This window comes from Staurois parvus, unplaced genomic scaffold (genome assembly GCF_062004578.1).
Source record: "Staurois parvus isolate SC_StPar_1 unplaced genomic scaffold, SC_StPar_1.0 ptg000827l, whole genome shotgun sequence".
Classification (NCBI taxonomy): domain Eukaryota; kingdom Metazoa; phylum Chordata; class Amphibia; order Anura; family Ranidae; genus Staurois; species Staurois parvus.
Window position 1 is genome coordinate 8,098,670 of NW_028318623.1, and position 27,284 is coordinate 8,125,953.

Below are 27,284 nucleotides of genomic sequence, written 5' to 3' on the forward strand. Positions count from 1 at the left end.
AAGTGAAGGGACTATAATTCTTATCATGGGTGTATTTTAAAAGATAGACAGAATATAAAACAAAAATCCAGAAAAAACACGATACAAATGTTATGAATTGAGTTGCAGTTCAGTGAGTAAAATAAGTATTTGGTCCCCAAGCAAAACATGATTTAGTACTTGGTGGAGAAACTCTTGTTGGCGAGCACAGAGATGTTTCTTGTAGTTGGTTACCAGGTCTGCACACATCTCGGGAGGGATTTTGTTCCACTTTACTTTACAGATCTTCTCTAAATCCTTAAGCTTTCTTGGCTGTCGCAAAGTTTCAGCTCCCTCCATACATTTTTTTTTTTATAGGATTAAGGTCTGGAGATGGGCTAGGCCACTCCATGACCTTAATGTGCTTCTTCTTAAGCCACTCTCGTGTTGCCTTGGCGGTATGTTTTGGGTCATTGTCATGGGAAGACCCATCCACGACCCATCTTCAGTGTTTTGGCTGAGGGAAGAAGGTTCACATCAAAGATTTTACAAATTGGCCTGTCAATGCGGCCAATGAGGGGGATCCAAAATTTCAGCAACTCCTAAGGGGGTAGTGCTACACACATACTAGGGCCAATTTAGATTGGAGCCAATTAACCACTTCAAGTCCAGACACTTTCACCTTCTTCCTGTCCAGGCCAATTTTCAGCTTTCAGCGCTGCTACACTTTGAATGACAATTGCGTGGTCATGCAACACTGTACCCAAAATGAAATTGTTATTTTTTTTTAGACAGATACAACTTTCTTTTGGTGGTATTTATTCACCACTGGGATTTTTATTTTTTTGCTATATAAATGAAAAAAGATCATACATTTTGAAAGTGTTTTTCTTATAAAATTTTGCAAATAAATAATCTTTCTTAATAAATCTTGGCCAAAATGTACTCAGCTATCTTTTTTGGTAAAAACAAATAACCCAAATCATTGTATAAAAAAATAGTTATAATTTTTACATCTTTAACAAAACTTTATATATATATATCTGTACTTTGTGTGTGTGTATATTATATATATATATATATATATATATATCATTTGTTTTTTTAAATTTATTTCAGATACTTATATAGCGCCGTCAATTTACACAGCACTTTACATATATATATTGTACATTCACATCAGTCCCTAACCCTCAAGGGGTGTACAATCTAAAGTCCCTAACTTACATTCATACATAGACACACTAGGACCAATTTAGACAGGATCCAATTAACCTATCAGCATGTCTTTGGAGTGTGGGAGGAAACCGGAGTACCAGGAGGTGTAGTGGATTGTGATAGACAGTCCACGTTCTATTAGATGATCAGTAAAATGACAATTTTATAGTCTTGCTACTTTCTGCTTCTTGCTCTTTAAATTCCTTACTCTCTTAAGTAAACAATCAGATATAAGTTGACAGAACAATGATCATTAAGATGGCGCCTTCATCCGGAGTCTCACCCGAGGTGACTCATTAGAAGAAAAGTATCTTTTAACGTAAACAACCCCCCATAAAAGGGAATGAATCGTTTTGGGGACAATGATTGGAAGATATCAACACGGATGGAAGAACACACAGAAACCTAGTGGACTTTTCACCCAATCAATGTATATGCTTCACCTGCATTATGAGACCTATAAATTTTACTGTTAGTTCCTCAATAAAACAGAATTTTAGGAAGTTGGCAAACTGCGAAGTGTCAGTGTCTTACTTCCACGTGCACGTAATTCTATATCAATTTGGCTCACTAGTAGATCACAACAGCTGTGGTCGGTAAGTGACCGCATCCAAAACAGAGGAAACCCACGCAGGCACAGGGAGAACATGCAAACTCCAAGCAGGTGGTGCCGTGGCTGGGATTTGAAATGACGACCCTAGTACTGCCAGGTGGAAGTGCTAACCATTTAGCCACTGTGCTGCACGCACACACACACCCTAGCAGTACAGTGTTTTTTTAATTTTTTTTTTTTTTTTTAACATACTTTCACCCTATTGACACTGTACTACTTGTGGGGGTTGCTGAAGATTTTTTTTTTTTTTTACACTGATTGCTTGTATACCCATAAAAGCTATAAAAGCAATAATTTCTGGTTCGCTCTGGCTGCATTCCTGCTGCCATTGAGAAATACTGTGAGAGCTCTGGTTGGTCAAAGCTTGTCACATGGTACAAGGCTGTTGTGAATGGCCTTGTACCATGTGACCTCTGTGATCATTCACAGAATTTACAAGTAGTAAACAATGATGTCAGGAAGTGACATCTTGTTTACTACTGTTCATGTGATCACTGACTGGCCAATCACTGTTCACACGAATCAGGACTTCACACAGAGGTCCCGTACATCGATCGGTGCTCCAATGTGTCCGGTGGACGTAGCGGGCACAGATCGCGGTGCCTCGCGCTCCCAGGCAATGGATGCAGGGGGACGTTTAGAAACGTCCCCCCACATTGGCAATGTTCTCGTTTGGCCGCTTATCGGCATGGGCCAGACAGGAAGAGGTTAACCTACCAGCATGTCTTTGCAGTGTTGGAGGAAACTGGAGCAGGCGTGCCGGAGTCTCGGCCGTGGCACAACGCTCTGAAGGTAATGCAGTTCCTTCAGAGTGCATGCACCGGTGATGTCATCAGCTGCAGAGACACTGAATATCTCCAAATGGCGCACATGTAGGAGATATTCCTTGTACTTACAGGAAGCTTTATTATACGATTTCCTGTAGTTCCAGGTGTCCAGTGGGAGATTACTTCTACTTTGAGACAGTGGTATAGATATACATTAGATGCAACTTCAGGCGCGATTGTAAATCGTATGTCGCACCTGAAGTTGCATAGGTGTGAACCAGGGCTAAAAAAGAAATGAAAGGTAAAACATTTATGTATACATGAAAAAAAGTTGTCTAATGAGCTGAGAGAGCTAGGGGAGGAGAAACAGCATCACACTGGTCTTCCCAATGAATGGCTGTATGGGGGGGGGGGGGTGCGTCAAGACAAGTTTGGTTATTGGAGGAGAGCAGGCTGAGTTCCCAGTACAACCAGAAAACTGACCACACTGTGCCCTCATACCTAGTGTGGTCAGTTTTTAAAAGGAAAGCAGAGAATCTGGAACACCAGGGATTTCACACAAAGGAAGCAATACAAAGAGAACAGGATATGTTTTCATACAAGTACATGGTACAGCAGGCACATACAGTATCAGGAATATGAAATGCTGGGTTTACATATTCTTTCAATGAAATATATATATATATATATTTAATATTCTTTCAATGTATTTGTCTGGAGTTCAGCTTTGATTTCAAATGTATGCCATTTACATATGCCTTTGGCTTTACCAAACATACTTGGAGGATAAACCTGACCAATCCATGCAATTAGTATCAAATTAGAAAGGCCTCTGTACTACATAGTTGAGCTAACTGAGATTGTACAATCAGATTGTAAAGTATATGGTCACTTTTATTTTGTTGTCTGATTTCATCTGCATGAAAGAAAATAGTATGTGCCATCCTGACCTACATAGATGATGGCTGAACATTGATTGGTTGTTAAATGCAGCTCCAGCAGTATTCTATTGTCCACGCTTTGCATTTTTCGCATGGGAACAAAGGGGATCGATGGCGATATATTGATATGATTCCTGATCTTCTTATCTGTCACTTTCTCTTGCAGTTCTCCTCGGTGTGTTAGTGGATGTGTCCAGTGGGATGATGAGTATTGAGGTGATCCCTCCGGTCATCGGGAGATCTGTCACTCTGAGTGTTACTGGGATTACTGGGAAAATTCAGTCTATTACTTGGTATAAAGGACTGACCACAGACAGAGAATATCAAATCCTTACATATATCCCTGGTGATAATCCAATAATTCCTGGACCTCTGTTTATCCGTGATAGGATGACAGCTTTCCCCAATGGATCTCTACAGATCTCCAACCTAAATATCTCTGATGAGGGAGATTACAGAGTGAAGATACAAACAGATAAACAAAGTGATACCAATGTACACCTGAAAATCTATGGTGAGTAATCCATCAGAAGATTGTCAGATTTATCCAGAATGGACTCGTGTTTTCATGTAATAGTTTCGGGGGTTATAGCAGACATCGCCTTATTCCAGCATCAGCTCCATCCCAGCTGTTCAGGATCTTCAGTTTAGAGCCAATCAGAGACTGCCGGCGCCACAGCCAGTCCAATGCCAAGTGATTTTTTTTTTTTTTAAGGGCCAGTGCATGTGTTACTCAGCATTAAGGGTGAAACCCGAGAACATAAAAAAAAAAAATACAGGGGTTCTAGCACCCTCCTAAAGTACCTCTTCAGCTCCAGCAATGTAGCCGTACATCACTGGAGTTTGAGCCGTTATACCAGGATGACGCTTGCAGCCACAGGCATCATCCCAGTACTATCTGTTAGAGCCAGCAGTCTGCTCTTTTGTAAAAGTGATCATAGTGGTTAACTAGCCGCTCGATCACTATTACAAGCAGCAGGCGGGGACATTCCCCCCGCCGCCTTCTGCTGCTTGCTCAGGCTCTCCCGTCCCTCCAGGAGACCCAAGCTATCAGCCGGTGCATTTGCCGGCTGGCCGGACGTCCGAACAAACAAATCGACTTTGATCAGGGTCTCCGCTGTGGTAACCCGGAAGCATTGACCTGACATCACTTCTGGTTTACCCGGATGTCCACAGCGCCATTTAAAAAAAAATAAAAGCATGGAGCTTGGTGTTTTGAATGCTTTTACGTGCAGAGGAGGGATCTGGGGTCTTTTTGATAAAAAAAAAAAATAAAGTGACTGTGTAAAAGTAAAAACATTCAAATAAAATAAAAAATGTTATGCACACCCCCCCCCCTCCATCGTTCCGTGCTCAGCGAATGCAAGCGTTGCTCCCGTGTCCGTACGTAAACAGCGATCGCACCACACATGTGAGATATCACTGCGAATGTCAGAGCAACAGCAATACTTCTAGCATCAGACCTCCTGTGTAACTCACAAATCTCCTTAGGTGACACTTTAGAAGATTTTACAGGTTACTAATTTAAAGTACTGCAGTTTGGCGCCATTCCAGTCTTAAAGCATGACATGTTACATATTTTTTGACCCGACCTAACATCATCTTTTATATTTTACCAAACAATTGGGTATTATATTGCGTTTTTGAGCAATAAAATTCCATAGAGGTGTATTTGAAAAAAAAAAAATGCGTTTGAAAACTGCTGTGCAAATACCACGTGACATAAACAACCACCATTTTATTCTCTAGTGTCTCTGCTGAAAATATATGTAATGTTTGGGGTTTCTATGTAATTTTCTAGCAAAATAAACTAATGTTTGCAGGTAAATAGTGTCAAAATAGGCCTGGTCTTGGACTAAGACCCAAGTCACACTGAATGCGAATTGGAATGAGATTATCATGCCATGCGACTTGCAAATCACAGCCTATTGTCCACAATTAGAGCGGTCATAACAATCCGATTTGGTCAGAACCGCACCGATTTCTAAAGTAGTACATGCAATACTTTTGGTGTGATTTGCATAGACTTCTGTAGCAGATATTTTGCAAATTGCACCTGAATTCGGCATGTCATCGCACAATTGGAAAGTAGGATTTGATGTGACCGGGGGGGTTAAGATCGCATGCTTGTTTTTCATGTTTATTTTGCACGAAGTGCAGTTTTATATTTTTTGTTACATTTGTGTAGTTGAACCAGAAAGACCTTCCTGTAGTAGAACTGTTCCCATTTTTCTCCCCCTACAGACATGGTTGGTAAACCTACAATCACAATTTCCTCCTCGCTTCCTAAAGAAAATGTTTCAGTCACCCTCACCTGTACCTCTACTAATGCAGAGAGAATATTATGGAGCAGGTTCCCCTCAGGAACCCCTCTCCCTTCTGGGGCCACTCTATCTCAAGATAACAGGACTGTCTCCTTCTCCAGGATTCACCGTTCGGACTCCGGAGATTATAGATGCCAGGCTAGTAACCCTGTCAGTACGGAGAACAGTGATCCCCTCACAATGACCGTGGCGTGTAAGTAGCCGGGACTGTCATGCTAACAGTAAAATACAAAGTATCCTGCCTGTAATCAAGCTTAGTATAGGGGAATGCTGAGCCAAAAACCCATCTTTCCTGCTATTCATGGCTCTGTTTGGGAGATTTACCCTCACTTGTGTCCCTGTTACCAATCAAAGATCAGACAGAGTTACGTTAAATTGCAGTTTACTAAACGGGTGCAAAATTTTACACGGAAGCTGCTGAACAGAATAGAATAAAAAGTCATAGGAAAGAAAAGAAAACAAGAGAATAGAATAAAGTATAAAATGGTAAGATAGAATAGAATGAAACAGAATAGAAAAAAATAGAATAGAATAAAATAGAATGAATATAGCCATCTTTCAAAATTTAAATTTCAGAAGTCGGCTATGTTTGTTCTATTTTTTTTTTTTATTCTGTTTTGCTCTATTCTTTCTGCTGTTCTATAATGCAGCCGAAGTCTTCCTCTTTTCCTTTTTTTTATAGCTTACTGTACTTACTGCACTATGTTTCCATTTGGAATTTAAATTCTGATAAGTTCGAATCAATTTGAAAATAACCAACATGCAAAAAGAATCAGAATATAGGAAAACTCCAAAAATGAGACATTCAAACATAACAAATTTGACGAAATATTAAGTTGTTAACTTAACAAACGATCTGAAACACAAAACAAACTTTACATCTCTAGTGCACGTTTAAAACCTCACCTCCCCACTGAATTGCATTGAAAATGCATCAAAAACACATAAATGCTTCCATCAAAAACCCGTCCGCCCAGTCAAACCGCAAATGCAGCATAAATACATGTGCATTTTTACTGCGTTTTGCAATGTAGCAATGTGAAAGGAGCTTTAGAAGCAATACTGTAAATGCTTCATTGGGGTCCAGAGGTGGCATTAGGGGTCCAATAGACCCATGATATCTCCCTATTATATAACTAGAGGCAAAAACATTATAAACAATTCCTGCAACACTCCACACAAATCCTTTGTGCAAAAAGGAACATAAAGTAACAAATAATATGTATAACAATAAAACAAGACATTCACTCTATACTGCCAGCTGTGCGCTGCTTCAATGTGCGTATTGACAGGTACCACAGGAGAGGAGCACTGATCAACGTGACACAAACAGGCTGGGACCTGACCACAGGCAACCAACATGCATGCAATAGAGCTGCTTTTGGAGGATCTAGGCTGACTCCTAGCTGGCTGGCCCACTGATCTTTTTAGCCATTTGTTGCACTCCTATTTGCGCTTGAGTCAGGGGTGGACTGACAACTCATGGGGCCCCTGGGCAATAGGGGATCATGGGGCCCCTGTGTCCTTGCCCAAACTCAAAAAAGCCTATGAAAAAGGTACCAGGGGCATCTCATGGGGCCCCCTACTGACCCCGGGCCCTCGGGCAGTGCCCAAGTTTCCAAATGGTCAGTCCGCCCCTGGCTTGAGTTATCTATTCTAAAGGCAAAATGTATTTTTTAGTCTTGGATACAGTAGAGATGGATTAGAAGCCTTGTCAGGTTTTTATTGCTTTTTCTGCCCGTTAGGGTGATTCACCCTCTCTATTTGTCCTGTTTATTGTGGTCACCGAGAGTGAAATCACCGAGAGTAAAATCATAGGGAGTGAAATCACCGAGAGCGCAATCACAAAGAGTGAAAGAAAATCCAAAATGTAGGGTTGTCACCAGAATGGTGATAGAGAGGAAATCTTTCAAATATCTTGGTATCACTTAGTCAATTACTTTTTTTTCTCTTTAGCCCTTTTATTCTGATGTTGAATTTTTTGTTATTGCAGATGGCCCAGAAAACATGAAAGTAAAATCCACGTCACATTCAAATTCCTTCATTTTATTAGAATGTTCTGCTGATTCTGTCCCACCAGCCACCTACCTTTGGAGACTACATAGGACAGATATAAAACAACAGCAGAGCCAGCTTGAGGTAGCTCAAGAGAAGGCTGAGAATGAGGCGACTTACACATGTGTGGCCAGTAACTCAGTGACGCAGCTTACTGCCATGTACTCTGTATATGTGGCTGTAACATTCGGTAGGTATAAGAATCATCTGCCATCAGAGCAGAATTCCATCACTAAGGCTGAGTTCACATTAGTGCGACTCCAAAGTCCAGTGTGACTTTGGTGTGCAAATTTTGATAATTGTGATGCAACTTTTACACTTTCTGGCATTGATTGATGTAGTGACGTTAATTCAGGTACCTTTGTGTCTTTAAGTCGCATTGATCGGAACGAGTGCCATTGAAATCGATGGTCATGGGACTTTATGTATTCAGAGTCACATGACCAGTTGCACAAGTGTGAATGGAGCACTGAACCTGTAAGAACAATTCTAAATCGCATGATTTGTGTGCAATTTCAGGTGCGATTTCTGAAAACTTTATTGCTAATTGTGAAGATTTTAAACGACTTCTTGAAATTTGCAGTACGATTTCCATTATATTCTATGTATGTGAAGTAGCAACAAAACTGTAGAAAAAGTAATGCAAGACCTACTTTGGAAACGGCGCTGCAGCAAATCGCACATGTTAAGACACCGACATTCACATTCATTAGATGTGATTTCAGGTGTGATTTCAATTTGCAAATCGCACCGGCACTAAAGTGCATCTAAAGCCAAAACAATATCTTTTTATTTTGAACGAGTGGTAAAGCTTCACAACATCAGTCTGGATTATGTTGCTGTCTGTGTCCCCCGTTACGAAGATTCGCTCTCTATTTGATCTGGTGACCATTGTCAATGGAAGTGGAAGGAAGGGGTAAAACCAAAATCTGAGTTGCCACCAGAACAGGAATAGAGGGGAAATCTTCTAATGATGACAGCTATTCTGGGGACCTCACTTTGGAGAGATTCTCTCTCACTTTCTGTTGTGGCTACGGGACAAATAGTGAAAGGAAATCTCCCTCTTTTGAGAAATTAAGAAAAAAAAAACCTGACAGGGGTTTAATCACTACTGGATTTTTTTTCTTTTTTTTGCTATTCAAATGGAAAAAAAGATTTTGGAAAAAATTTTCTTTGTTTCTGTTATAAAATTTAGCAAATAAGTAATTTTCTTTCTTCACTGATCTGCACTGATAAGCTGCAGTGGTGGGCACTGATAGGCGGCACTGATTGGTACTGATAAACTGCACTGAAGGGGCTGCACCGATAATCAGTGCAAACAAAGTACTGACAGCCTTGATGGGTATCAGCTGTCCTTTCTTTACATAGACACAGCGTGTGAGGAAAGGACTGCTAATAACCGTCAAGTCTGTTTACATGTGATCAGCTGTTTCCCGTGTGGATTCCAGCACCACATTCCAAACACAATGCCCTTGTGATCTGCAGTGGGTGTCAGTGCACAGTTAACAACACAACAAATGCAGGTTGCAAATGCAATGAGTTTGTCAGCACAAGATCACATGGTACAAAAGTGCCATGCGATCAGGTTGCAGTGCCTTTCAAAAAGTAGTCCATGTGGTACTTTTGGTGCGGTGTGGCAGGACTGCAGCCCATTCAAAATGAATTTCAGAACTGAAATTGCACTGCACAATAGACATGCACACGCCGCAAATGTTTGTTTCATTTAGTTTCAGATGCATTCGTTCATTGAAGACATTTTTTTTGTCATATTCATTATATTGAACCAATCCTTTTTCATGATTCATTTTGTATATTCTTTGGTCCTGGTAGATTAAAAAAAAATTCTGCTTTTTTCAGAAGATTGCTATACTTTTCAGGTGGATTCGATATTCAGGATTCAATATTTTCGGACGCCATTGCAATACATAATGCAAAATTTGTCAGCCCCAAATTTTTCAAACCTAACAATTGCATTAGATTTCAGAACTGAATGACTGTGACAATTACAAATTCAATTTAAATCACAAATTTACTTGAATTTGAACTATTTATTATATTTATTATTGAACAAATTGGAAAATTGAATACATTTCCCCATGGGCCAGAACTACTATCGCATTATGTGATGTCATCCGAATAAAGCAAATGCTTTCATTATAACTTTTTTTTTCATTTGTTGATGTTCATTACTATGTCCATTCAGAGATTCATATACATTCTATTCCCCAAAAATCACATTTTTGGCCACAAATTGATTATGAAATTATGCGCATGTCTACTGCACAGAACTGCATGTGAATCTCATAGGAATGCTGTTCTAGTATGAATGGCCCTTACACTTTTTTCTTAAAAAAAAAAAAATACCTGTTGCTGTAGAATTTGCTTAAAAAATATTACCAAGTGTTGAGCTTTGCTTTATTTTGCACTAAAATTCAATTCAAAGAATACGTAAACACAATGTTTCATATTCCTGATTGCCGCCCCCCCCCCCCCCCCCATGCTATGGTAGTCTCCCTCTATCTCTCCCTACATGTTGTGTGAGACATTTAAAGGAAAGAGTGCAGCTGGCCCAAGAAGAAGGCTGATGGTGGTGAACCATGATACTAAGCGCTGATTGATAATTATAAAACAACTCCCATTAGATTCACTTTTCACATTGACACAGACAAACAGTTCTTTCATCAGAAGAGCAAAAGGCAGGAATCTCTTACTCTTTAATGAAATAAAAATCTAAAACATTACAGTCTTTGGTAATTATCTAAAAAAAAAAAAACTTTGTAGTTTTTTCATGACTTTCTGTATAATAGACACGAGGACCAACATCAAGGGGGGGTGTCCCTAGCAGGGACAGCAATATAAATCTGACATAAGTTCTAACCTTCCCCCAGGGGGGAACTGAGCTGGGGGGGGGGCAATTACCCCGTGGGCCACTCTGATGCCCCATAAAAAGGCCACACTACTTCCGCCGCACCCATGCCTAAAATGATTCCTGGTGAAGAGGAGTAAAAGGTCCACACTGGTGTTCTACTAAGTGTGGGATGAGGACGAGGACACAAGGCAAGGCCGGCTCCTCCGGCATGGATGGTATACATTCTAGCACAGGCTAGCTCCGCATCCCTCCAGACGCTCTCCTCTCCTGGCCAGCCTCAACCGAGCTGCTCCAGCTCCCCCCTAAAGCCCTGGCTGCTCCCTGCTGGACAATTCAGGAACCCCAAGTCAGTGCAGCAGGTGCTGTCCAGCCCGACACGTCTGGTGAGCAGAGAGTATCTGAAGTGTGGCTTCAGCCTGGGATTGGGGTTGAGAGGTGGCAGGGAAGAGGGAGGGGGGGGGCAGAGTCACTGCACCATGGGCCTCTGGGTTGTATTTGCCCCCTGGACCATATGTTGCCAGTTAGCCCCTGCCTTCCACATTCTATCCAAAAACAGTACTTTACATACACTTTGACTAATTTCTTGAACGAACAAAACGAAATGTATATTGTGTCACTGACATACAAACTGTTTTCTTTTTTCAGAAGCTAAAAACACGAATGACAACCTCAGTCACAGGACATTATCCACTGGAGCTATCACTGGAATTCTAATTGAAGCTCTGTTACTGCTGGTTCTTGCCGATGTGTTAGGTTACCTTTTTGTAAGACACAGACAGCACAAAAGGTAAGTGTTTTACACAGGATAAAGCTCCAATGTAAGTACAATTATCCTACATCTTTCCAGTTCCAGCTAAATAAAGCCTTGAATGAGTACAGAAGATCACCTGATGCCAAGGTTCATTTGATTGTTTGAAGTTTTTTTTAAACATTTAGCCCAGGTTCACACTATGCGGTGTCGGACACGGCATGTAATTCGCACAGGAATCGCACCACATTCCAGTGCAAACTACATGCAGATATCTGCTGGCATTGCATCACATCCGTACCGAAAAGGTGCAGGATCCTTTTTTAAATCTGCACCCAAATTACATCACATGGGTGTTCTCACCCTTGCGATGCAAATTCTAGTAATCGTATCACGTTTTGCGATCTGTTTGGGGTGTCATTAATTTATCATTGACACCCGAACCAGATCACATGAATACGATTCGATTGCAATGAGGTGTGGGAAACGCACAGGATTCGCAGCATTTCCCGCACCGCATTGGTGTGAACCCAGGATTAATGGTTAAGAGCTTAAAATACTATGAATGCATTTCGGGGAGGGAGCCTCCTCCTTCTTCAGGGTTCCTTGAAAAATTTGCTCTCTTAAAGTCGAGCATTTTTATTTTTTCCCATATTTGCTTGCTGTTTACAGCTAACAATAAATGAAATCATGTTATGGTCCCTGATACCCAGATGTTCTTTAATATGGACATTAGGAATAAGCTTTGCATGGCTTGAGACTACCAGGTCCAGCAGAGCATTATTCCTAGTTGGGGCCTTTATGAACTGTACCATAAAATTGTCCTGTAGTAGGTTTATAACTTTTTTGCCCTTTAACTGTTCCTGCAGTGCCATTACTTCAGTCAATTTCCAGGTAGTTAAAATCCCCCATTATTATCACTGTCCCAGTTCTTGCAGTCCTTTCAATCTTTGCCAGGAGCTGAGTCTCCATCTCCTCATTAACAGTGGGTGGCCTACAACAAACTCCAAGGATTACCTTTGTATTACACACCCCCATGTGCAGTTCCACCCATAATGCTTCAGCCTCATCACACTCTCCATCAACTAGGTCCTCTTTCACACTCACTCTAAGATCACTTCTCACATAGAGACAGACACCACCACCTTTCCTTTTTACCCGGTCTCTCAGAAAGAGAACAAAGCCAGGAATATTAATGGCCTAGTCATGTGAAGAATGAAGCCAAGACTCAGCAATACCAATTAAATCATAGTTCTCTTCATGTACCAAAGCTTCCAACTTGCCTATTTTGCTTGGCAGACTTCTGGAATTGGTGAGCAAACACTTTCATTCATTGACACATTGCACACATGTATTTTGCATATTTTTTTTATTTTTGTACAGATGGTACCAATTCCAATGGTTGTTTGTAACATGGGAACCTTCTTATCACCTGCCATAGCCCCCCCCCCATCTTTCTCTATTCCACCCACCAATAAGGACTGACACCTGTCTGACCTGTCTGCCCCAATGTAATCTAATTTTACCTCCTGTCACGTACCATAGTAGTGAGCCTGATGTGAAGAGGCAGACCTCTCGTACAACCCCGGCTCGGGAACCGCTGGGAGTGAGACAGCAGTCACAGGAGCGCGGCTGGGTAAGAGGGCCTGAGATCCATCTGGTGAAGTAGCAGAACTGGGGAGGAGCAGACCAGAGCAGGATGCGGATGGATCCGTGTAGGATGGATGGATTTGGATGCACCGTGAGGCAAGTAGCGGAGTCAGGCGGGCCAGGTTTGGTATCCGGGGAGGACGAGCAGACCAGAGCAGCAGGCAGAAGGATAGTCGGGTCACAGGCCAGGTCCAGCAACAGGAGGTCAAATGATCAGGAGCAGGCAGAAGAATATCCAGAGACAAGCCAGGGGTCAGGGCAGGAGATGGTCAACAGTAGTCAGAGGCAGGCTGTGTTCGGCAACAGGAAACAAATCAGAGTCAGGAATCATAGGCAGAAGAATAAGACCATCCGGCAATTTGGATCCAGTGGCCCGTTTAAATAGCCCACTTGGCGCCGTCATTGGTGACAGGCGCGCACCCTTGAGCATGTGCGGCTGCAAATGCCGCTGTGTGCGCCTTGGTCCTAGTGCCCGCACGCCTGTATGCCTTGTTGGGATCCCGCGCATGCACAGATTTGTCTGCCGTTGCGATCTTCTATTTCTCTGACACCTCCTCCCACGATCCTAGTTAAAATACTCCTCCAGCCGTCCCATAAATCTCTCCCTCAGCACAACAGACCGCCTTCCATTTAGGTGTAAACCATCTCTAGCATATAGGTTGCACCCCAATGAAAAGTCAGCCCAGTGCTCTAGAAACCCAAATCCTTCCCTCTTACACCAGGTCTTTAGCCCTGCATTGAGTTCTCTAATTTCCCCGTCTTTACTGAGTTGAGCATGGCACAGGAAACATTTCAGAGAATATCACCTTGGAGGTCCTTCCCTTCAACATGCAGCCTAGTTATTTAAATTGTTTCTTAAGGAGCCTCCACCTTCCATTTATGCTGTCATTGGTTTCAACGTGGACCAAGACAGCTGGGTCATGCCCATCCCCTCCCAGTAACCCGGTCTACCACATGCCGAACCCTGGCATCAGGGAGACAGCAAACCATTTGGTTGAGTCGATCCTGGCAACAGATTATTCAGTCCATCTGATTAAAGAATTCCCTATTACTACCAACTGTCTAGGCCTTCCTGCACTACCCTCACCACCCCTCCCAGATGGTCTGTTAGGAATAGCAGTGACATCCAGGGCTGCCACCCCCACACCTTCACCCAACTTGGCAAATATGTTTGGGTGCTCAAAACCAGGGCTGGCCTTCTTTTTCTGTGAACCCCTACCACTTCCTCTTGCTATAGTAACCCATCTTCCTACCTGATAATCCTGACTAGCCCCTCCGCCCTCCGCATCAATCCCATTAGCTACCTGCTCAGAGAGCAGAAGACCCCTTTCAAGGTTGTTGGCTCTGCCCAATGTTGCAACTTGCTCCTCCAGATCTCTTACGCGAGCTTCCAGAAGGGCAACCCGCTCACATCTGTCGCAGTGGTATCCATCCTGGAGCTGTTGCTCCCCATTGTTGCATACATGCGGTACACTATGCACTGCACAAAACCTTCCACCCTGATAGCAAACATTATCCCAGTTACAATATTACTAATAGGAAATATCCAATTAATATGCACTTATTGGGATTTTTCCAGCGTTAGGATAAGGTGTAGGGTTTTCTGCCATGCCTAATAATAATGCAATAATCTTGGTTTTTCCTCAAAACAATGAGAAGCTGAGATGTTAATCTGACTGGTAATATGTCTTATCCTACATCTTATCCATCTTTAGATGAGTTTCACAGAATGATCGCTCATCCACTAATATTGTCAGACTGCCGTCCTGTAACGTATTATTACTATCCAATACCTGTCCTTAAAACTTCACTCTCTCAATCGACATTGACTGTTTTTAATCCTTATGTCATTAGCATTAGTAAATAGATAGGGAAGCATGTCACATTTGCTTATTTTAAACCTTTTTTTCACATTTCTTTAGCTACTTCCTGCTTTCCATGCCTAGGCAAATGACATCATACATCAGGATTCTTCAGGAGAGAAGGAGGGGTTTTCTCAGCTAAGAACACTCTTGCCTGCATGCCTGAGCTAAGGGCAGATGGAATCCAGGAAGTAAATGCTACATGAACCATCTGCCCTGACTCAAGATGGCCACTGCCAAAAATACTAGGGATTTTTTTGTTTCAAAATAATTTCTGAACAAAATAAAGCACAGAAACATGGAAGAGTTTGCTTTAAATATTAAAAATTAATGAAATAGCGTTTTTGGGTTGTGGTTCACAGATGCCGTGTAGTTCCATTTTAACATCTTTGTAAAATGTGTCTCTATATGCTACAGATGTAATTCACCATATTAGAAACTCACAGCCTCTTTTCTTTTCAGCCAACGAAACAGAACAAACAATGGTAAGTTCCCACTGACATAAAAACCTGATATCTGTGCTCAGACCAATCCAAGACTTTTTCTTCAGCAGGATTTTTCAGCGGGCCACCTCCAGTACTGAATGTATGTAATGACAAGGGGTGCTTGGGTGTGTTGGAGGGTCTATTGATGCTGGCTGTTGGGGATCTATTGTCAATGGAAGGGATCTATTTTACCAACAATTAGTATACATGTGGCCAGCACAGCTCAAACCACACCTCCCTTTGTTTTATATATTTGGTGGTCCGGGTAGATTTGAAAAATTTTGCAGTCTTTCCAGAAGATTGTTATACATTTGATTTACTGTAATTTTGAATCTGACGGATTTGAACTGGAAGCTTTTTCAGACGCTTGTTCAACCCACTAAGAGAAATGGCATGAGCTGATCGGACAATATGGACTGGCGTCATGTGCATCCAAATTAACGAATGGAATGAAATTCAGACACATTTGTTATCTGAATCCGAATTATTGAACACATTCAAAATTTTAATTAATTTCTCCATGGGCCCAAACTACTATCGCATCATTTGACGCCATCTGAATGAAGTGAACGCATTTATTAATTTTGTTAGAACTTTTTTTTGGATTCGTTGACATTTGTTATGTCCATTCCGAGATTCGTAAAATGCAAATATCAGAAAATGACATTATTATTTGAAAAACGAATCGTATTAAAACAAAATCGCACATGACTTATCGGTACTTTACAGGAATGTGCTCTCTGTAGACACCTCCTAGCTGGGTACACCTCTCCCAGGGACTCTCAAGGGAAGCAGTCTCACCCAGGGATCTCCAGCCTGGACTAATTGGCCTTTTGTAATCCGCCCTAGCCCCCACCTCCATAAGGTGCGGGATCAGCTCCTCCTGCTCCTCCAACCTGCCTCCTGCCCTGTCCAGAGCCTACGTGTGTTGGCTATGTGCTCACAGGTGTGGGGTGTTTAACTCCCATGCCCCAAGACTGTGTGTGTTCCCTTCCCACCTACGTTATATGTAGTCCCTGACGCACTCCTGAATCCTGTGAGAAATATATCATTTAAATGACAACTTTGTGTTAAAAAAATGTTTGTCATTTTCCAAAAACTTGTGGAAAAAAAAAAATCTTCCATTCTATACCATAGTTTGTAGACGATATAACTTTAACACAAAGCAATCAATATACACTTATTGGGATTGTCTTAACCAATAACATGTAGCAGAATACATTTTGGCCTAAATTTATGACGCAATTTGAGTTTTTTGGATATTTTTTATGACAGAAATGAGAAAATATTGTTTTTTTTCAAAAGTTGTGTTCTTTTTTTGTTTATAGTGCCAAAAATAAAAAGCTCACAGATGATCAAATACCACCGAAAGAAAGCTCTATTTGTGTGAAAAAGGACATACATTTCATTTATGTACCGTATTGCATGACCGCGCAGTTGTCAGTTGAAATAGTGCAGCGCTGTATAGCAAAAAATGGCATAAATTGCAGTATCTATACCATAGTTTGTAGACGCTAGAACTTTCACACAAAGCAATCAATATACACTTATTGAGGGTTTTTTTTACCAAAAACATGGAGCAGAATACATTTTGGCCTCCATTTATTACTAACTTTGAGTTTACTATAGATTTTTTATAGCCGTAAGTAAAAAATATTGTTTTTTTTTGAAAATGTTTTGTCTTTTTTTATAGTGTGAAAAATAAACAGCATACAGGTGATCAAATACCACCAAAAGAAAGCTCTATTTGTGTGAAAACAAGGACTTAAGTTTTGTTTGGGTACAGCATTTCATGACTGCGCAATTGTCAGTTGAAATAGTGCAGCTCCGAATAGTAAAAAGAGGCCTGGTCATGAAGGGAGGTCCTCAGGATGGCAAGTGGTTAAGACAAGTACACACTATAGAGGGATGTGCTTTGTTCATATTTCATGTCTGAGATTTACAACTACTTTGAAGATTACAGACCAACTGTATAACATCCCCACTTTACAGACTACTTGTACTAATATCAAATCTCAAAACTTGCAGCAACAACTGAACCATTGTTTGTGACTTTTTTAATATTTTGTTTCACAATTTAAAATTGTTTCTTTTTTAACAACTCCAGAAGGTCCAGTATATGAAAATGTAAATGAAACAACCCTGCCAGGAATTCCGGTAATAACTGTTTATGTATTGGTACATTACAAATAATATATTCAAGTTACGTTTCACTGAATGATTTAAGATTCTTACTTTATAGTCTTTATACTTTGTAGTCGAACATACAATATGGTTTTCATAAGGTTTCTGTACAGTCTTGTCATGCCAGCAAGAGCACCTACAATATATGTCACCCATACATAGTCTAAGTCTTGGGTGCTTCCCAAACCCAGTATGTGCATAGTATGCAAATATTAACTTTTAGCTAAGGCAGCAACTGCGTGCAACCGCGGTCTCATATGCACACACATGCAGTCATAGCGATCTATGTGTGGTTCACTTGAGCCGCCACAATTTGTTTTTAAAAAAAACGATACAATATACCAATCCAGAGAAAAAACTTTAACAGATGATGGCCAACAAAATATTACTTCCCATGATAAATTTATTTTAAAAATTAAATTTTTTATTATACCTTTTATATTATTTTAATATTTGTTTTTTATTCTTTTATATTTTTTTTAGATTGTTTTATATCATTTTTGTACAGAGTGGGCCCCTTCTGTCATTTTTCCCATTTAAAAATCTGGTGCTGAATTCTATGACTTCTGACATTTGTTATTTGTTTTTCTAAGTATTATTCTTTGTTTTTGAAATGCAGGTGCAAGAATCTCACTATGAGGCATTGTTATCACTATTATTGTTATTTTTTGGGATTTGAAATTATATATATATATATATATATATATATATATATATATATATATATATATTTGACTAACATAACACTGAAATGTTTTCGTGCTTGAAGCTTACATTTTTTTTTTAAATAACAAACATGCCTATACTTATCTGCTATGTGTAGTGGTTTTGCACAAGAAAACCAGGCTCCTCCTCTTCTCAGGTTCCCCGCAGGCTCTCCTGGCCCCTCCTTTCTGTCAGGTGCCCCCATAGCAAGAAGCTTGCAATGGGGGCACCCACTGCTCCATGTCTCCATTCACACAAGGAGGAGCTGTGGCTTGGCCCTGCCCCCTCTCTCTTCTCATTGGCTCACTGGCTGTGATTGACATATACAGTATATACATATATTGGTACATAGACAGATATACAAATATATGTATATAGACATGTATATTGGTACTTAGAGGAGCTGGAATTCAGAAGAAAAAAAAAACCGTGAACAAAGGTGAACTTATCCTTTAAAGAGCAACTACAGAAGACAAAGACTTTTGAAAGAGTTAAATGGCCATTGGATATCTATAACATTTTTTATTTGTCTGTTCAGCTGTTTCTTGCTTCTGTCAGTGTCCAGTATTTTAACCTGAAGAATTTGGGGGTTTTTTTGCATTCATGATATTTTTCTATATGGATATGTGTCCTTGCTTCATTGCCAAACCTCTGAATAATGTCTGAACTCTGTATTCCTGCCTACACAATCCTCCCAATCCTCCACCATGTCTGAATCAAGGGCTTGTGAAAGGGTATAGTATATAGTGATGAAACACCACACTATGGCCACTAGATGAGGCTGATGACCATAGGAAATACATAATAAGCAAAATATCGGGATTATTTGTGACAGCTGAGCCATAGACATTTGCGTAGCAAATGTTTTAAAATGAAGCTCCTAGGGCGTGGTACTAACAGGATCACTAGGTGAAAATAAAGGAAACGAAAATAGAAAATAATATAACTAATGCAGCAACTATGCCTAAGCACAAATGTTTAACCCCTTGCCCTTCAGAAGATTTACTCCCCTTTCCTGACCAGGCCATTTTTTGCATTACAGCATTACATTACTTTTATTGACAATTGCACGGTCATGCAACGCCGCACCCAAATACAATTTATGGCCTTTTTCCCCATAAATAGAGCTTTCTTTTGGTGGTATTTAATGGCCTGTGCGGTTTTTAATTTTTGCGCTATAAACAGAAAAAGACCGACAATTTTGAGAAAATAACAATATTGTTGACTTTTTGCTAATAAACATATCCAGTAAAAAATATTAAAAAAATAATTTTGTCATAAATTTAGGCCAAAATGTATTCTGCGACATGTCTGCTAAAAAAAAATTCCCAATCCGTATAAATTAATTGGTTTACGTGAAAGTTATAGCGTATACAAATGGTATATATACTGGGATTTTTTAATTTATAATTTTTTTTTACTAGTAATAGCGGCAATCAATAACTTATAGCGGGACTGTGGTGGGCATTCTGACACTGAAGGGGAACTGACTTGGTGTCACTGACATCCATAGTGACACCAATACAGTGATCAGTGCTAATAAAAAGCACTGACACTGTACTAATGGTACTGGGCAGAAAGGGGTTGACATTTGGGGCAATCAAAGGGTTAACTGTGTGCTGTGCATGGTTTACTAAATGTGCTGTGTGTGGTGTTTCACTGTAAGCACACTGCTTTGCATGGCTCTGCTGTACAGAGCCATACAAAGCAGCGTGCAGGAGCTGACAGGGGAGAGATCTGTATTGTTCATACACAGGTCTCTCCCCTGTCGCTAATACTCGGTGATCACCATCTGGGACCCGGTGATTGACAGCCAAGGCCATGAATGGCGGTGCAGGTAGGGAGTGCGTGCAACTCGCGCCCACCATGCACAATCATGTGTATATATATATACGCGATTTTGCACACCCCTGCCGCCCTGTAGCAGTATTTCTGCTATAGGGCGAAGGGGAAGCAGTTAATAGGTGCTTTCCTAATGAGAAAGTATAGTATTTCCTTAATATAAAACAATATAAACAGCGCAAATCAAAACCCATAAAAATAAAGATAAAAATATTAAATCATATGATAATAATAAATTAGATTATACTGCAAAAAATACATATATAAATATAACAAAATTATAAAAAAGTGTCCAAAAAACATATAAAGTCCTTCTTCCCAAATTCCTTAGTGCCCCAACCAAAAAAACTTCCTCCTTTAATATGTGCTTCCACCATCCACCAGTGCTGTAACCAACATAAACCGCACTCACCAGATATTGGTGAATTACACGCCTCTTAGGACTTTTAGGGATCCTATACCCCCTCTACAGCCTCCAGGACTCCATTCCACCATACAGGGCTTTAGATTCTCTTTCATAATCACTCCTGATATATCCTTCCAAACCAGCTCCACAGTAGTGCAAGAGAAAAAAATGTATATAGTGTAATATTGCTAATACCCATATAACATTTAGTAATAATACCAGGCCACTCACATTTCACAAAATCAATAAAAGTATTGTTTATTAGCCTTCATCCGGCCAAACAAGATCCCCATAACATCCAGGGACAGCTCCAGAAACCTCACAGCCTTTTTGCAGAGGATGACAGAGTGTATCTCAAACCAGATCAAAGATGACCGCTTGGAACGCACCGTTCAGCGTGCGTTCCACTCACCGGACGTTGCGCGGGACGTTTAGACAGCAGACCTGAAGTGCGTCAACGCGTTTCGCCCCTCCCACTGGGCGTTCTCAAGACGGTCTCAAGGGTGGAAGCACATATTAAAAGGAGGAAGTTTTTTTGGTTGGCGCACTAAGGAATTTGGGAAGAAGGACTTTATATCTTTTTGGACACTTAATTTTAATTTTGTTATATTTATATATGTGTTTTTTGCACTATAATCTAATTTATTATTATCATATGATTTAATATTTTTATCTTTATTTTTATGAGTTTTGATTTGCGCTGTTTGTTTTATTCTATATTCGTGTATTACAATAGTGTACAGCAGCAGCTCATACCTTTCTGGGGGTGTGTTTTCTCTGTGGCGCTGGAGTTTATATTTAAAACTTTCATAGTATTTCCTTGTTTGGACAGCAATGTCACAGAGAGGTTGGCCCCCATGTGATATTACTGTTTTACGGCCCAATTGAATCCTCAGTATTTATTACTGTAATGCAGTCAGGCTACATATCCTCTTCTTTGTGTTTTTTTCATTACTAAATGATGCTGTCGGGGATCGCCGCGGCACTGGTCCCGGCGCAGGCGCAGTGCACCGCCCTGTGCAGGGACACAGGCACTAGGGCCGGGCCGACCGCGAAGCTCGCGCATGCGCAGTAGAGGCCGCGGGCGCGCGCCTGGCACCAATGACAGCACAGGGCGGGATATTTAAATGGCCCTGAGCTGTCATTCAGTGCCTTCTGGTCTTATCCTGTATCCTGTATTGCGAATCTGTTTCTTGTAAGTTGCTGACCCGGATTGTACCTGACCCTGCTGTATTCTCCTGCCCAGACCCTTGCTTTGCCTGACCTCTCTCCTGGATACCCCCTATTGGACCTGACCTGCTGTTGCTGACCTGGCGTGTGACCCGACTATTCTCTGCCTGCTGCTTTGTACCGCACCATCCCCATAGTTACCAACCCGGACTGCCTGACTTTGCACTTGCTCAGCCATCCATCCATCCATCCCTCTCAACGGGGTCTCCAGACCTCCTCATATCAGGCTCTCTCCTGTGGGAGCCCCTGGCGAATACCCCTACCACTGACGGGTATCCTCAGTAGTCACGACCTGGTCCCGGGGTACTCCAAGTCCATCCCCACCATCAGGGGCCCTGGTGAACAAGTACTCTGGGACTTAGACTCCATGTGCTGGGGACGCCTGATCAGTGGAGTGCTAGTGGTGTCGCCGGGCGGTCCCTTACAGATGCAACAAGAGTTAAAATACCCTGTGCTAGCAGCATGGTGGAGAGTCAAATTGTTGCTCTCACAGCATTGGACTGGATCTCTAGAGGTTCAATATCCATTTGCAGTCTCTGGGCTATAATTACATGGCATGTAAACTCATCAATTTTCTGTCTTCGAACAGCAATTAAGTCATAAGGACAGAGCCATATACAGCACCCTTGCATCTAAGGCTGGGATGCAATAATGGTAAGAACATGTTTACTGAATATCCTTTAAAGTCTAACGCCAGACATTTTTTTTTATTTCAGTCCCTGTGCAGCCCATATAGGAAATAGGGCCACAGATGGCAATAGAAAGCTGATAAAGCCTCAACCAATCCCCAGCCTACCATTAAAAAAAAAAGAAATTAAAAGTTTTATATGGTTTGGGGGTTTAAACATTTGTTTAATGATTACATGGCCATCTTATTTGGTTCTATCTCTCTATATACAGTAAATGCATTTCTCAAAAAGTTCTATGAATTTCTTTATAATTTCTATACATTTCCCTATAAGAATTATTTTCCGTATATAAATAATTTGTTATCTATATAAATGAATAAATGTTATGTCGTAATTTCAAACAGCTGCATAATAACTGCACAGATCAGCAGAAAGCATTTGAACTACCATTCCTGTAGAGAGAACAAGAACCATTCATACCTTGCCCCCATCCATGATCACCCCTCTTCTTTGCCTACTCTCTCTTCACCCTCTGGTCTATGACCAGTTCTCCTTCTGCATCCTCTCCCAGAGGAACATGATCCATTTTCAGTCCACTGTTCCCTCAACCCCTCAGCAATATTTACTTTGACTCTACCTCCTCTTCTCCATGTCCATGATCTCCACTATCTCATTTACACCAGCCACAATCATATTCAGCCTAATTTTACCTATTCTCCCAATAGTCCATGGTCAGGTCAAACATTGTCTCCTCTCTCCCCTGTCTTTGAGCATGTAGTCAGGTGCAGTCTACTTTCTCTACTGTAGATCGCTCTCATCAAGAGTGACAGTGCAGTTGGAGGGGGAAGTCAAGAGAAACTGGGCTTCCCCGGAGCAGCGTTCTGATTTGTATCCAGGTGACCCTGGCGGCAATCTTGGGTCACGCAGTGTCTTCTTAGGTCCCTGCCCTTGGGTTTGGTGTGCTTATGCAAAGTGGCTAGTGTAGGGAGAGCATGCCCGTCTGTCAGGGACAGGACTAGCAGCAGGGAGAGGTTCCATAGGAATAGGGAAAGCTCAGGGCCTACTGTATGTCTGCAACTCCGCAACTCGAAGGAGCTTCCTTTTGGGTTGGACCAGCCAGCCTGCATTCTACCTTCCTTGTCAGATGCTGTCTTTAGTTTGGGCCTACTCTCTGCTAACTCTTGTTCCTTGGGCATCCCATATACCCCTAGACCCCATCCAAATGGTTAACCCCTTAATAAAAAACAACCAAAAACCATCTCAAGCACTGTATTACTGACTCTGGACGTGCAAGTGTGGGAGAGGCGTTTTTCAGAGCATTGGGGGACTCAAAACAAATTCAGCAACCCTCAAAGGATAGTGCTACACATCCCTCATGGTCGATGTTCATCTTCTGCTCTATCTGCCTATATTTCTTCACCATCCATGGTCAGCTTGAGCTCTGTCTCCCTCCATAATAAATGTAAAACTTTTTTATTTTGGATAGAGTAAGGGAGGGTTAGAAACTCTTTCAATTTCTTTTTTTTTTTTGCCATCTATGTCCCATTGGAGACATATACCTTCACTTCCTGTCCCATAGCCAACCAGGAAGTGAGAGGAAAATCCATAAATTAAAGGAATCCCCTGGGAACCTCAGGTTACCAGAACTAGTGTCCCCATTGGAAAATTACCCTTCTATTACAGTTGTGTCCAAAATTATTCAACCCCCAATGCTGTAAAGGGGTTTAGGGACTATAGTGTACATTTGGAATTGTATTCAGAATCAAATCCTACAAGGACGTTGTAACTACCCAAATGCAACTAAAATGACATCAATTGTTTATGTAATACAGTAGTAAATGGTTCTTATGTGGTTTCTTCATTGCCACAATTATTCAACCCCTTAAAGACTACCACTCTGAAGAACAGAGGTTCATACAGGTGCTTTCCATCAGGTATTGAAAACACCTGTGGATGTCACCGAGCAGCAATCAAGCATAATAAGCACCAATTAGGCAGCTTTAAAATGACTGTGATACTCAGCTCCTTCTAGACATTTACTGGTGTGGTTACAAACATGGTGAAGGCAAGAGAATGGTCCAGGAAGACAAGAGAAGAGGTGATTTCTCTTCACAGGAAGGGCAATGGCTATAAGAAGATTGCAAAGATGTTAAACATACCAAGAGACACCTTAGGAAGCATCATTCGCAAATTCAAGGCAAAGGGCACTGTTGAAACGCTACCTGGTCGTGGCAGAAAGAAGATGCTGACTTCGACTGCTGTGCGCTACCTGAAGCGTAGAGTGGAGAGAAGTCCCCGTGTGACTGCTGAGGAACTGAGAAAAGATTTGTCAGATGTGGGTACAGAAGTTTCAGCCCAGACAATAAGACGCACACTGCGTAATGAAGGCCTCCGTGCCAGAACTCCCAGGCGTACCCCCTTGCTGTCTCCAAAGAATAAGAAGAGTCGACTGCAGTATGCCAAAAGCCATGTGGACAAACCACAAAAGTTGTGGGATAGTGTTCTGTGGACTGATGAAACAAAATTAGAACTGTTTGGGCCCATGGATCAACGCTATGTTTGGAGGAGGAAGAACAAGGCCTATGATGAAAAGAACACCTTGCCTACTGTGAAGCATGGTGGAGGGTCAATCATGCTTTGGGGCTGTTTTGCTTCTGCAGGTACAGGGAAGCTTCAGCGTGTGCAAGGTACCATGAATTCTCTTCAGTACCAGGAGATATTGGATGGAAACGTGATGCAGTCCGTCACACACCTGAGGCTTGGGAGACGTTGGACCTTTCAACAGGACAATGATCCCAAGCATACCTCCAAGTCCACTAGAGCATGGTTGCAGAGGAAAGGCTGGAACATTTTGGAGTGGCCATCGCAGTCACCAGACTTAAATCCGATTGAGAACCTCTGGTGGGACTTAAAGAAAGCAGTTGCAGTGCGCAAGCCTAAGAATGTGACTGAACTGGAGGCCTTTGCCCATGAAGAATGGGCGAAGATACCCGTAGATCGCTGCAAGACACTTGTGTCAAGCTATGCTTCACGTTTAAAAGCTGTTATAACTGTAAAAGGATGCTGTACTAAGTACTAAGATTGAATGTCACTTGGGGGTTGAATAAAACTGATAATGCTGTGAGCACAGAAAAGACATTTGTGGTTATTTCATTATAACTGTTATGTTATATTTGTCTGACCTACAAGTGCCTCTTTAATGTAAATGTAAGCAAGATGACTGAATGATCAAAAGCAATGTCAAACTGGCCAAAACACTCAATTTCAGTGGGGGTTGAATAATTTTGGACACAACTGTACATTTCCGTGACAACCCAAAATGTGGGATTTTCTTTTACTTTCCTTTTCAATGATAATGGTAAGCAGGACAAATATAGAGTATGAATCTCCTTAATGGGCTCACAAACAGCAATAAATACCTAGCAGGGGTTCTAATCCCTCTTCACTTTATCCAAAGCTAAAATATGTTTTGCCTTTAGTTATACTTTAAACTTATAATAAATATTCAGCTAAATACTGTCAGATTGGGTAGTAATGCATACATGTATGTTGAGTTACTAGAGAACAAAAAACATTCATCCTAAATTAACTATTTATACACGAGTACGCACATGTTTGCTAAAGTACAATATATATTATATTTAGTGTGTGTTTTATGTATTTAATTGTATGTATATTGTTATTTGTCTTTAGGTTTTCCTTTGGGATTTTTCTAAATTAAACAACTTGCAAGAAATGATTTATCATATGTCACAGGATAATAAAACAGATGCGTTCACCCTGGAAGATTACTGTACCCCTTCTTCACTACCAATACTTACCAGCCTTGAATGTCCAGAAGAAAAATATAATAAATCAACTGAAACAATTTTATACCGGGCCGGCCGCTCCATATTCGCACCATAAGACCCACAGACATTTTTCCCAATTTTTTTTTTTTTTTGGGGGGGGAAGTGCGTCTTTGATAAACATTAATTCCAAATGCATAATTCGCCACCTATATTATACTGATGACAAGCTTGCAAAATATTTGGTTTTTATGATTAATCAATATTAATATTAAAATGTGTGATTGGCCTTGAACAAGTGAGAATGTTAAATTCTTCAGTTATAGCTCAGCTAACTAGCTGAAAGCTGAGTATTCCATAGAAGGGTATAGCTGGTTAAAAGGTCTTTGGTATAGAATGTCATGGGAGTGAACCAAAATAGAATTAATATGAAATAATATCTATTCTAATAGTATCTGTGTGTATTTAATTTACGTTTTATAAGTTGGTAATATGTGTTACACAAGTAGATTTTTGGTTATACAACATTATTGAGATATTATGTTGCAAAGATAAATTCTTAGTTTCTATTATCATTTAAACAGAGAGACTGGTCACATGAGCAGGCTGATGCAACATTGCCAGCTTATGGGGTCATTACATATGGGTCTGTCAATTAAAAGACCATATATGTAGTGTCCCCTCCCTTCAATGAAGCTCTGCTAAGCAGTATTGTTTGCCATACAAGGTTCTAAGATCATGAATTATGATGTATACAAGCATCATAAAAAGACATCCTAAGAGATGCGAAGAGCAGTTCACACAGACACACGGCATGAAGACATTATGGACTGACAGACTGGAACATGTATTCTAAGAGGCTCTAAATACACGTCACTTCCTCCTTCTTGCTAGAACACAGGACAAGAAGCACCACATGGAAGAACAACGGGCATGAAAATTAGGGTGACACATCTTCATAACTTCTGTTTTGATATTTCTGTTTTACCTACACAGAACTGTTCATGATA

General features: G+C 40.9%; 1 protein-coding gene across 1 annotated transcript in view; it reads left to right on the forward strand.

Moving 5' to 3' along the window:
* LOC149443908 (cell adhesion molecule CEACAM8-like) overlaps positions 1-15,441 on the forward strand; it is a 45,893-nt gene extending 30,452 nt beyond the window's left edge. The window contains exons 2-6 of the mRNA XM_089655236.1: positions 3,664-4,011; positions 5,742-6,014; positions 7,815-8,066; positions 11,391-11,532; positions 15,423-15,441. Of these exons, the coding sequence (XP_089511362.1) occupies positions 3,664-4,011; positions 5,742-6,014; positions 7,815-8,066; positions 11,391-11,532; positions 15,423-15,441 (1,034 nt within the window). The remainder of the gene's footprint in view (positions 1-3,663; positions 4,012-5,741; positions 6,015-7,814; positions 8,067-11,390; positions 11,533-15,422) is intronic.
* The last annotated feature ends 11,843 nt before the right edge of the window (positions 15,442-27,284 follow it).